The sequence below is a fragment of the Teleopsis dalmanni genome, chromosome 1, assembly GCF_002237135.1.
Source record: "Teleopsis dalmanni isolate 2A chromosome 1, ASM223713v2, whole genome shotgun sequence".
In the NCBI taxonomy this organism is placed as follows: Eukaryota; Metazoa; Arthropoda; class Insecta; order Diptera; family Diopsidae; genus Teleopsis; species Teleopsis dalmanni.
Genome location: NC_051846.1, coordinates 125350267 through 125363973, shown reverse-complemented (window position 1 = coordinate 125363973; position 13707 = coordinate 125350267). Strand labels below are relative to the sequence as shown.

At 37.2% G+C, this 13707-nt stretch overlaps 1 protein-coding gene across 1 annotated transcript; it reads right to left on the bottom strand.

The window, feature by feature from the left end:
* Positions 1-2619: 2619 nt before the first annotated feature.
* On the bottom strand, positions 2620-3072 carry LOC119665955 (uncharacterized protein K02A2.6-like). Its single transcript, XM_038075215.1, has one exon. The coding sequence runs from the start codon at positions 3070-3072 to the stop codon at positions 2620-2622; it is 453 nt and encodes a 150-aa protein (XP_037931143.1).
* Positions 3073-13707: the final 10635 nt, after the last annotated feature.

The window sequence follows — 13707 nt, the reverse complement described above, 5'->3', positions numbered from 1 at the left end:
AAGCACTCCTTATTTCATCGCAGAACTCTAAGCTTGCCTTGGTCCCCTTGTCAAGCTCTAATAGCAGAGCTCCCGACATTGTCTTGCGGACTGCTCGAATTTTGACTTTCGAGTCATCCGGCTTGACATTCGAACGGAGGTTCTTTAAAATGTCCGCATAAGTTTGACTTCCCGTCGGTTTTATGAGGACTGCTTCCGTCTTTGGGCCTCTGTCCTTATTGGGCCTGGGTCTCTTTGCTTCTGGCTTAGTTTTCTTTTCAGCTTTCTTTGTACCGACATTTATTTTGTCTGGTCTTTTCGTAGTTATGGGCGTCCCATTTATTTCTCTTTTTTTGGGGGTTTTGAGCTTCTTCCGATTTACGGTTTGCCATTCCTCAGGCTTATCTTGTCTGCTCTTTTTGGCGCTCTCATTTCCTGTGTTTTGCGCAGCAGGACTTGTCGCCATGCGCTTTTGTCTATGCACGTTTGGTGTGTCTACCACATTTGCTTCTCTTCGTGCTTTTTTCGCCACTGCCTTGATCCAGCATCGGCTATAGTAGCCCATGTTTTCGAAGTGCGTTTGCAGTTCGTTTACGCCATCTTTAATATCTAGCGAGACATTTTTTTGCCGCATTATGCCATTTTTTATCTTCATTAAGGCGGCTATACACTTTCCTAGTGTCTGCTCCTCTTCCCTTCTCAGGGTTTGGATGTATTCATCGCTCGGTGAGACGGGAACCTCCTTCATTTGTGATGGCACGTTTGGCGTGCCACTGTCCGATGCGGACTTCCCTGGGCCATCTTGCGATGGCGCTTCCGTTAGATTTTGTGTATTTGTTTTTTCATTTGTCATGATTTTTGGGTCCAAACTCCTAGCCGCTATCGATGTTCGGTTGTATAGTCGCTCGTAACGATCCCCATGGTTATCTATGCGAAGCAGGGAGGCCATGCGAGGGTTGACACAATTCCTTATGGGAGATTGTGTTCAGAGCCAGAATCTGGCGCAGGTCAGGAGTACTCTCAACTGAGCCTATACCACCAACTTAACGGTGACGAAACATCGAACGTACTTGGAGACTTGCCAAGTTTTAAAAGGACGGAGGAAGATGCAGCATTAACCTGAAAGCCATTTCTATGAGATGTCACTCTCATATACTCAGGTAACAGAATACCACATCCGCCAGCCCAAAGTCATCGTTATCGTTGTTTATTTCCAGTATGCCATGGGTGTATGAACCCTGAATTCATAGCTGATGTGCATTGCCTGTTTCGGCATGCGTTTTTTGCCATCATCTTAACATAGTGTTTATGTTGGACGTGAAGGAACTCCATCGTTGGTGCAGCTGCCTTCTCTTAAAACAGTGCACTCGTCCGTGTCCCTCGGTGGTGCACAGCTGCAGTCACTCTCTGCACACTTGGGTGTCCCTCGATGGCTGGATTTTAGTCGCCTCGTACGACAGGCATGCCTTACCACGGGAATATTCTAACCCCTATCCCGCAGGGGGAATAATAATAATAATAATAATAATAATAATAATAATAATAATAATAATAATAATAATAATAATAATAATAATAATAATAATAATAATAAAAAAATAATAATAATTAATAAAATAAATAACTTTAAATTCCAAAATCCAATGTTAGCAAGTATGTTGGTTTTGATGTTTTGTTGTGTTTTGATATGGTGTGTTGTGTTGTGTTGTGATGAATTGCGGGCTTCCAATTACAGCTTTTGTGGAACACGTTTGTAATAAAATACTAGCTGTCTCTATCAGCACTTTTTTGTTTTGTTTATATATTCACAAAACCGCACTGATATTTTGTTTGAATGCTTGCTCACTTTTTTTATTTTGAGCTTTAGAAAATAATTTGCTGTCTCTGTCAGCTATTTGAGTTTTTTTTTTATATTAAAGTTGTGCAAAAATCAACAAAAATCGAAAAAGCGCGCGCTATTTTCAAATTAATATTTTATGCACTTTTAACTTTTAGGAATTGTTTTTTTGTCCGAGAATGTTCTGTTTTTTATTTTTGTATTAATAACAAAAGTAATTATTTTAAAAGTGATTGTTTTTTACTTGTTTTTATACTGAAATTTAAATTTTTCCGAGACCGGCTTAAAAACACGTCCGCTCACTAGAAAGTTCGAAAAATTAAAATGTAGGACGATATCTGATGTCAAAGTTATAGGCCATAAGAATGATAGCCCAACGCTGCAATCTGTTTGAAGTCATGTTTCAACCATGCTTACTTGGATTGAATATAGTTATCAGTGGCTTATGATCCGTAAAAAGTATAAATTGTCTACAATACAAATATTGGTGAAAGCGTTTAACTCCAAAAACAATGGCAAGCCCTTTCTTTTCAATTTGACTATATTTAACTTGATGTGTATCAAGTGTTTTAGATGCGGACGCTATAGGTCTTTCGTTGCCATCCGGTTAGCTGTTTGGCAACACTACACCGATGCCAAACTGTGACGCATCAGTGGCAAGCACTAAAGGACCTTCATTAAAAGGACAACAAGACCTTCATTAAAATTAACAATGTGATCTTTCAATATTGAAAAAGCGTGTTGCTGTTTATGGCTTCATTTAAATGGTGTGTTCTTTCTGCGAAGTTGATTAAGTGGCAAAGCTAGCTGTGAGTAGTTCGGGATAAAATTGCAGTAGTAGTTGACTTTCCCATAAATGCTTCTAACTGTGTTAGATTAACAGGCGGCTTTGATTCTTTCACAGCTACTAGCCCGGAATTATCAGGAAGTATACCATTTGCACTAACTCTCGTACCCAAATGTTCAATTTCGTCTTTTAAAAAGAAACATTTTTCTTTCTTGCACTTGATGCCATTTTGTTGCAGTATACCCAAAATTTGTTCTGTGCGCTTGATGTTTTTTTCACTCGTTGGTGCTGAAATTGTTATGTCATCTAGGTAGTTTCCACATTCTGGAATACCGCATATAAGTTGTTTCAAGTATCGTTGAAAAATAGCTGGTGCGCTAGCTATTCCATACGGTAGACGTTGATATTGGAAAAGGCCCAAAGGCGTGTTGACGACCATAATGCTTTTTGATACTTCATCTAATTCCATTTGTAGATAAGCATCTTTTAAATCAATTTTGGTAAAATATTTACCATGACGAATGGTATGTAATAGCGTTTCACGTGTTGGCAATGGCTATTGCTCTATGTCAAGTTGTGCATTCACAGCCCGCTTAAAATCACCACAAATTCGAATTGCTCCACCTGGTTTAGTTACCAATACTATTGGAGATGCCCAATTACTAAATTTAATTGGCTTCCAAATACCGGCACTTGTGAGTCGATCAGCTTCTTTAAATTTTTCCAACTGAGCAAAAGGTATTTGTCTGCTTTTGTAAAATTTCGGCGTAGCATTTCACTTCAAAACTATGCTTGCTTTAAATTTTTTTATTGCACCCATAGCTGGTTTAAACACTCCTTTATATTTAATACAAAGATTAGTTATTTAAAGTATGACATTTCCATCTACATTTAATATTTGTTGAATTATAAAATTGAAAATATCAAACAAGTCTAATCCGAAAAGATTATTTGCTTTCTATATTTACTACAATAATAACTACATTTGCTTCTTTGTCACCACACTTTGCAACAGTGTGCAACTCTCCCAATATTGGAATTGGCTTTTTACAAAATGCATGTAGAATTTTATTACACTTTGCCAGCCTTGGACTGTTCAAATGTTTATATGTTTCTTTATTTATAACTGATACATAAGCACCAGAGTCCATTTGAAAACTAATGTTTTTATTAAATATTTCTAGTTCAATCACATTTTTATTTCTTTGCGTTTTGTTGAGAGTCGAAAGGCTCAACCTATGAAGAACGTGCTGATTTATATTCCAACATAAGGCATGCTTAAAAGTAGGCAGCGTCGTTTGCAGCTTGCCCAATAGCAGTAACCAAGGTCAGCTTCTCGGTAAGAAATGCTGATTTTCGGTTTTTGTTAATTGTGTCAAGCTGAAAGCGACATTGGAAATGAATAATCAAAAATTGCAAAAATATCGAGTGCAACTTAAGTTATTAACGTTTTTGCGAGTTACGCAAAAAACTATTGAATAATAAAAATAAAGTAATTTGGGGCACCTTGAAATGTCGGCATCATGCATAGTTAAGACCTTTAGAATTTTTGTTTATAAACAATAGTCTAAAGGCAGTAGTCTGCCTGTTGGAGTCGATAGTCAGTTGGAGAGAGTCAGTTGTGTTTAGCAGTTGTGTTCTGTGGGTAAGCTCGTGCTCTGTAGAGCCGTTAGGCTCTACAACCACGAATAAGATAATTAAAATAAATGGATAAAAAGAGGATCACAACAATAAAACGTAAATTAAATTATAGTGAAATGTTATAGTGTTGCCGTATTCACAGGTTGGTTAGTACTTAACCCAACTCAACTTAAATTAGAAATTTTAACCGCACCATGTTTAATTGAAAGACAAAAAAGAGTTTGATATTTATTATAAAATTGAATATGTGATTTAAAAACCAATAACAAACATATATTGAAAATTTATTAAGGACGCATATTTGAATGACTAAAATAACATAAATGTATGTTGTAAATTTTATTAAATGAAAATATATAACAATTGAAATAAATAAAAATATTTGAATCTCTTAACCTTAACACAAGACTTCTGCATTTTTTTGGAAGTGTTATACAGTGGAAGTGAATCAGCGGTTAAGCAAGCTATTCGTGTTCTAAAATAATAATAAAGACTTTGTTATTTATTGTCGTCAGCTTATCTAAGGAGCAAGCAAACAGCGGGTACTCCGAAAAACACAACAGTTTTTACAAGTCCCATGACACTGTGCACTGTTTGAATTGTTTCACTATTTTTATTTTTGTTTTGATCACTACATTTTCCATGTTTATCTTTATTGTTGCTTTGCTTTGATGCACACACCACAGCTATGTGTTCCTTTTTTCCACACTTATGACAAACAGTATTGCGAAGTTTGCATTTTTCTCTTGTGTGAGAATGACCGTAGCCTGAACAAGATTTAAGAGCATTCTTGTTTGCTTTTGCTTCAACTACACTTCTTTGTTGCTTATTTTCATATTTGTGTGTGTACATTGCGTTTACTACATTCTGCTTATCTCCCATTCCTTTGAACACTGCTATTGTCTTTGTAGTTTGTAATGATCAATTTTTTTTTTGCATATTTGTCAAAACAAAATTGATCTTACAGTTCCTTAATATGTATTTTTTTTATAGTCATCTTTGTTTTGATAAAAAAAATAAAAAAAATATTAAACACTGGCAGCCAAACACATTTATTAAAAAAATCAAAACAAAAATAACAACGAGAGAAATGACATTATGTGTGTTTACATTTTCGTTTTCGCCAAAGCTGAGAGTGTAGTTAAAAATCGCAAGGAGAGAAAAGAAAAAGAAGTCTGGAAGTAAAACAACCGAACATCTGGTGAGGGGAAAGATTGAGTTGATGAACCAAAAGAAAAAAAACGGCTAACTGGAGAGTGTACTGCAAGCAATGACAAAAAAAAATGAAATAAAAACGGGAGTCGAAAAAAACAGTTTTATGCTGCTGGGGAGTCTCGTGGTTTGTTTTAAGATGTATGGTTGATCCTCGCGGCGGACTCGGGGTAAAAAAATGAAAAGTGACCAACAAACGTTATAAAAGAAAACATTTAAATAGTGAAAATTTACGCGTGAAACTATAGCTTAAATTAGAGTTTAAATGAACTAAAATAAATTCGATGAAATTTGAACAATTAAAACTTAACAGAAAGAAATTTACTAGCTGAAGTGCGAAAATTACAAAAAGATAATTAAATGAAAACATTTAAAATCTGGCATGTTTTATATTATGTATATTAGGGTGGCCGTAATATGTATGGGGGCAAAAAAATGTGTTCGAATTTTAGATGCCACCCCCTAAATTTATTCAAATACTCAAAAAACTACTAAATGTGGAGTTTTAGACTAATCGGATAATGTTTAGAGGTCGCTCATCGACCTTAAACTTCGGAAAAATGCCATTTTTTCACTTTTTTCAAATTTCTTCGCTCCCATCTCCCGTATTTTTCACCTTTGACTATTTGTACCAAATTAATATTATTCTTTAACATATTAACTTTCAAATAAGATAAAAATCAATCAATTTCGTCCACAATTAACTAAATTATCACTAAAATAAGAAATCATAGTCGACGTTTATTGAAGCTTTCAAGAGCAGCATAAAATGGTACAAAATGGTACAATATAATATTTGAAGATAATCAAATACTTCCTCACTATACATAATTGTCCATACTTGATTTGAATAATATATACAAAATAGATTAATAAATATTGTAACGATTAAAATTTTTGGCAATTTAATTGTTACAACATCGTGGGTTCCGCAGCCCAACAACAAAGCTCCAATATCCAGAATACCTTGAGCTGATATAGCACCATATTTTGCCAGTACATCTTCATGTTTGTTGCTTATAACTTCTGCTTATAATTGCATAAAGTAAGTTACTTTTGGTAAAGTTTGGTCAGTATACTTCATTACTATCATTGCCGATGCAATGGATGCACCTTGACGAACAAAATTTACAGGATTGAATTTAACAATTGGTTCCAACAAAGCAATAACCTCTCGCTATACAGCATCACCACACGCTATACCAAACCGCAACAGCCCACCCCGCAACAACAGAACTCCAGCACTGGAAGTGATAGTTATATTTTACTATAGTCCACACACTATTTTTTTATTTAAATTGATTAATATATTTATTATAATTATAATTATTTGATTAAATTGTAATTTATCTTTAAAAAAAAACCACATTGTAAAAATAGAATAAAATCAAAACAAAACAACACGAGCTGTCAAACGAAGAAAGCTTTTGTGGAAAAGGTGTGGAACTAGGGCGAAGCTTAAAGAAAGAACAAGTTCCAGCTTCCACATGAGAGAGAAAAATTAGAATTCGCCCTAAAGCTAGACTTTCGCTGGTGCATTGCAGAGGGATCAGTTCACGAGCTTCGATCAACGGTCGTTGAACTTTAACGTACCTACAGCTGGCACCGTTGATCGTTGACGGTATAAAAGTGCGTACACTTGGAAGAAGCGGTCTCTTGTCTTGTTTTGTGCGATCGTGAAAGGAAAAACTCCTGGTTCTGGCGTTAGCAGCAGCGAAATTTCTCTAACTAAGACGGCGATGGCAATATCAAAAAATAATTTCTCAGAGATAGTGTAAAATCTGGTATATAAACAAAAGAATTATTTAAAACCAAAAATTAAACTAATTGAACTAGTAAATGTGTAAAAAATTGAAATTCTTAAAAACTTTATTTGATAAATTTTTTATCGACACGGCGCGAAGCGGTAAAATATTGGTAAGAGCCACAGTACAAAAGAAATAATCGACGGCTTTAACAGTAGTCGATTAAAAGATTTTGTACTCGTGCAAGTTTCCTTACGTATAAACGAAAGTGTTGACACCACAGGCAAAAGACGTGACGCGGCTTGGGTGTCCCCCCTCGATACGTTGCAGAACATAAGTTGATCGGTGATTTTTTTTTATATATCATCGTCGCTGGACGTTACAAGCAGTGGGATATTACGCCCCGATGTACCAGAAAGGGTAAGATTTATTTATAAAATGCAGTGCAGGTTTTCGCGTAAATAAATTCAATGTATAAGCGCAATTTTTAAAATTCATTTTATTTGAAACGAACGAACCGCAAAATTAACACATTCCAAATTGTATAATTGAATATCTACAAATCTTATTCATTTAAATGGAAATAGGAAAAGTAACAACAATGCGGTCACAATCGTAAAGGCTTCAAGTTAAGTGCATAGGAGTATAAACTTTCTAACCTCAACAAGCTCATGAATTATTAGTTCTTATGAAGTAGAATTTATATTAAAAATAAAAAAAAAAAAATATGTATCTTTGTAAAATTGAACTTAAGCAACTGAAAACAAGATATTTGTAAAAAAAAAATATATTCTGTTATATGCAAACATAATCTTAATTAATTATAAAGTGTAACATTAAGAATTTAATTATTTAATCCACATTTAAGGAATGTAAAAATATAACATAAAATTCTAAGTAAAATATCAAAGTAATCTTCACACGACTACGCTTAATAGAAATTCTTCTTCCCTTATATTTTTATTTGAAAATATTTTATGAATTTTATGAATTTTGTTGTATTTAAGTGAACACGAAATTGCATTTATAAAACTTTAAACTTAAAATATGATTAATTAATGTTGTTTTTTTTTTAAAATTGAAAACAGTTAAATATTATTTGCTTATTATTATATACGAGTATTTGTAAAGATATTATTTGATAATTTTTTTTCTTTAAAATACATTTATTGCTATATTACACATATACATATATTACAAATTGTTCAATAAAGTAAATCTTGAATTATAAAGAAATAGTTTTTTGTACTGGATCTTACTTCGCGACGGTGGAAACTACATTGGTTGAACGCTTGGGTCCCCGCGAATACAAATTTCTTGTAAGACCTTGGACTAGGCTGAGGACTACTCCGGCTACGAAAATTAGGTTCATTACAAGTGGCGCCCGAGCAGGGACCCTCGACTAAAGTTCAACACAATACGTCGAAACACAGCTAGGTTATTTAGTTTCAGATATCACTAAACATCTTGTATCAGTTAATATGGGTCGCAGCTGGGTAAGAAATCTACGGAAAGAAGAGCTAGTCGCTTATTTAGACGAATTCGAACAAGATTCAACTGGTGTCGTCGATGAATTGCGCCGGCGATTGGCAAACTTTATTGCACAAGCTGACCACAAACCGCAGATAATCACACGATTAAAAGAACTTGAAGATAGACATAGCAGAGTGTCCGTAGGTGAAGTAGAAAACGATCACGCCGTGGATGAAATACCATTGCCACCCCCAGAATAGACAACGGAACGATGCCAAGATAATATCCCACAATTGACTCTCCCTTTATATCAGCAGCAGTACACGCAACATACATCACACGTCCCATATACACTACCTAGGACCACGCAAGCAACAGTCATCGATCAGACTAGAAAATGGGCGGTCCGATTTGATGAGAGTGGCGATCCGTTAGCGTTTGTGGAGCGTGTGGAAGAGTTAGCAAGTGGATATGATCTTGCTAAAAATATGCTACCTCGTGCGATGCCAGAATTACTGAAAGGGCAGGCCTTAGTATGGTTCCGTCACAATAAAGGGGACTGGGACCACTGGGAGCAGTTTAAATCTGATTTTCTGGAATTTTTCCTACCTCATCGTTACTTCGAGCGCTTAGAAGACGAGTTAAGAAATCGAATGCAGAAACCTGGTGAATCATTTAAAACATACGTGTTGGAATTGCAAAAGTTGATGCAACATTTGAAAATGGACGATGGAGCAAAGCTTGAACGATTCTACCGAAACAGTTTAACAGAATACAGTATGCATATAAAGCGACGCGAGTTTAGTACGTTACGAGAGCTTATATTACTCGCTAACGATTACGAAGCAGTTCGAGATGAAGGAAAGAGCAGAAAACCAACACCAGAACGACGAGATAAACCGATGGTACTTGCAGCAGTGGAACCAATAAACTTAGCTTCAGCTTGTTTTCGATGTGGACGACAAGGACACCAAGCGCGGGGATGTCAGAACCCTCGTATTCTATTCTGTTGGCAGTGCGGTAGACGCGATGTACGGACAATTGATTGCTGCCGAAAAGTTCCGGGAAACTTCCAGCGGTCACGCCGTCCAGAAGCAAGGGGCGTGACCGAAATGCCAACACCGGCTGAGAACCATTCCTAATCGAAAATAATCGTCTGCTTGTCAAAATATTCGTTCAGGATCAACAGATGACAGCCATGATTGATACAGGGGCCAGTAAATGTTTTATTCATCCGGGCATAGCAAAACGTTTATATGGCAAACACAACGAAGTAGACTTGGTGGTACGTTTGGCAGATGGTTCACCGCGGAACATAAATACAATAATTCACACATCACTGCGAATCGGGGCCTGTGACTATGCAGTTGACCTATTAGTGTTAGAAGGAATGGTACATGATATGGTCTTGGGGATGGACTTCCTGATTTCTGCGTCAAGTATTTTCAAAATAGGAGAAAACACAGTTAAACTTGGTAGAACTACAAATGTGAAACGAGAGATGGTAATGCTGAACTCTACAGTAAGTGAATCGGAACACATAGAGCAATTCCTAGCTCGAGAATTAGCAAAGTTCGACACTCTTGAGGGATTGTCTAATGTCACCACACATTCCATCACCATGAAAGATGACAAACCGATTAAGCAAAGATACTATCCTCGAAACCCGGTCATGCAACAAATATTGGACAAAGAAATCAATGAATTACTACAGAAAGGTTGTATCGAACGCTCTCATAGCCCTTATAGCTCACCGGTGGTATTAGTGAAGAAAAAGGATGGTAGTTGGCGACTTTGCATAGATTATCGTCAGGTAAATGCACACTCAATACCAGATGCCTACCCAATTCCTCGTATACAACACATTCTAGATCAACTCAGAGACGCCAAATATATCAGCAGCCTTGATCTCAAGAACGGGTATTGGCAAATACCAATGGCTGAACAAAGTAAAGAATATACTGCGTTTACAGTACCTGGACGAGGGCTATTTCAGTGGCGCGTGATGCCTTTTGGATTGCACTCCGCTCCAGCAACATTTCAACAAGCGTTAGACACAGTGATTGGACCTGATATGGAGCCTTTTGCTTTTGCATATCTCGATGACATTATCATAATTGGTCATACACTGGAGGAACATATGGAAAATTTGCGAAAGGTATTTCAGCGACTAAGATGTGCAAAACTGAAAATCAACGTACAGAAATGTAAATTTTTCATGAAGGAAATAAAGTATCTTGGGCATTTGGTGACACCACATGGAATACACACTGATCCCGAAAAGATTGCAGTCATAAAAGAGTTACCTGTACCAAAAGATCTCAAGGAACTACGACGGTGTATTGGAATCGCCTCGTGGTATCGCCGTTTTGTACCACACTTTTCAAATACAATACAACCTCTTACGATGTTCTTAAAGAAAGGTAAACGATGGCAATGGACGTCAGAGCAACAAGTGGCGTTCGATATGTTGAAAGAAAAATTAACGAGTGCCCCAATTCTAGCGTGCCCCAACTTTACCGAACAATTTGTATTGCAGACAGATGCCAGTAATTTTGGACTTGAAGCAATACTGACCCAAGAAATAGCCGGCGAAGAAAAGGTGATAGCTTATGCAAGTCGCAGTTTAAATCCAGCTGAGAAAAACTACTCGACGACTGAAAAGGAGTGTCTGGCGATTGTCTGGGGAGTAAGAAAAATGAAACAATATTTAGAAGGTTATCATTTCGTAGTCATAACCGATCATCTGGCGCTGAAATGGTTAAACAACATTGAAAATCCAACTGGTCATATCGCTCGCTGGGCGCTAGAGCTACAACAATACAATTTTGAGGTACAATATAGAAAAGGAAAGTATAATGTCGTCGCCGATGCACTATCTCGTCAACCTCAAACTACACTGGCCTTGGTGAATATACCTGATACGACGAAAGAAGATGGACAGTCTTGTATATGGTTAACGAACTTAAGAAGAGCAGTAACCGATAATCCAAGTAAATACCCCGACTATACTATCGAAAATAATCAGCTGTACCGTCGTATACCCAACTCTTATAGCAACGAGGGACACCCTTGCTGGAAACTGTGTGTACCTCAATCCATTCGGCCTCAAGTATTAAAAGAGTGTCACAATGATATCACGGCAGGGCACTTAGGTAGTCAGAAAACGATCCTTCGAGTTACATCGAGATATTTTTGGCCAGGAATGTATCGCGACATCAAAGAATATGTGCGGAAGTGTGATACATGTCAAAAATACAAGGTCAGTCAACAACCTAATGCAGGGAAAATGTTAACAAGTTTACCAGAAGAGCCATGGGTAACAGTATGCGCAGATTTTATTGGGCCTTTACCACGTTTAGTTAAAGGAAATACGGTAGCGTTGGTTTTTTTTGATAAGTTCTCTAAATGGGTGGAGATTATACCAATGAGAAACGCCACAACGGCCGGAGTTAAAAGAGCCTTTAGGGAAAACGTCATGGCGCGGTTTGGGATTCCAAAGATCTTGGTCACGGACAATGGAACTCAATTTACGAGCAAGATATTTTAAAAATTCTTAGCCAAATTGGGCATTCAACATCACCATACAGCCCCTTACACACCTCAGGAGAACCCGACCGAACGTGCCAATCGTACAATTAAAACGATGATCGCTCAAAACTCAATAGTTGATCACCGACACTGGGACGAGTGTTTACCCGAAATCACGTTAGCGATAAATTCCTCAATTTCGTCTTCAACAGGGTTCAGTCCGGCATATATTACGCAAGGTAGAGAACTACGAATGCCGAGTACATTATATGATGCGGTGACACCAGGACTGGGAAGAGCTACAGAATCTTCAGAGGACAAAGCGCAAAAGTTACTCGAAATATACACTATTGCTAGTAGAAACATGGGAAAAGCCTCACAAGACCAGGCCAGATACTATAACCTCCGACGACGGGAATGGAAACCAGAACTCGGCACACTGGTACTTAATCGTTCACAACCACTATCTAATGCACTAGACGGCTTTAATGCAAAATTAGCCCCGAAATATTGCGGACCTTATGAAGTAATAGACTTTGTATCACCGGTCATAGTGAAGCTGCGTGAACTACATGCCGATAAAATAATTTCTGCCCACCTAAGTCGAATTAAACAGTATCATTGTTAATTTAAATTACTTTGTACCACTTACTTAATCTTGTTTATCTTTATAGTTGTCATCATTCTGAAAATTCGCTGTCAGATGAGGTGAACGAGAGTCGTCTGGAAGACATCCTGCAAATCACGGCCTCTCCTGATTGGTGGGACATACTTCATACACCTCCACGAGTGACGAACAGCAGTGATTGCCCTCCAACGCCTCCAATTGCCAAGACAATTTTAAACCGCCAAGAAAATGACAACAAAGACTATCGCAAACGAAGCTGGCCGTTTAAGTCAGGTGATGCAGAAGCGAGAGACGAGTACATGAACCATTTCCATGAACAGCGAGATATACAACACTCTATGAGACAAACCATAAACAACTGGGATTGTCCAGCTAAAGCCATTCTACAACAGCAAAACGCTCACGAGAAAGCAGTCACATCAAAGCATAATAATGAAGCGACCACTGATGAACTTCTGAATGAAGACCTTAGCCCGGGAAGAATATTACAGAAGCAGGGCTGTGATTTAAAGAAATTGTCCAGAAGCAGGCGACATCGGTTCAAGGCGACATGGGACGGCAAGACTCGACTGATTCGTATCGCTAGAAATAGAGATATCCGCATTGATATCCTCCCGAAAGAAAGGAGGGAGTGTAACGATTAAAATTTTTGGCAATTTAATTGTTACAACATCGTGGGTTCCGCAGCCCAATAACAAAGCTCCAATATCCAGAATACCTTGAGCTGATATAGCACCATATTTTGCCAGTACATCTTCATGTTTGTTGCTTATAACTTCTGCTTATAATTGCATAAAGTAAGTTACTTTTGCTAAAGTTTGGTCAGTATACTTCATTACTATCATTGCCGATGCAATGGATGCACCTTGACGAA

Bases quoted from the DNA above. Each gene is read 5' to 3' on its own strand.
- LOC119665955 (XM_038075215.1), bottom strand. From the start codon at position 3,072: ATGGAATTAGATGAAGTATCAAAAAGCATTATGGTCGTCAACACGCCT.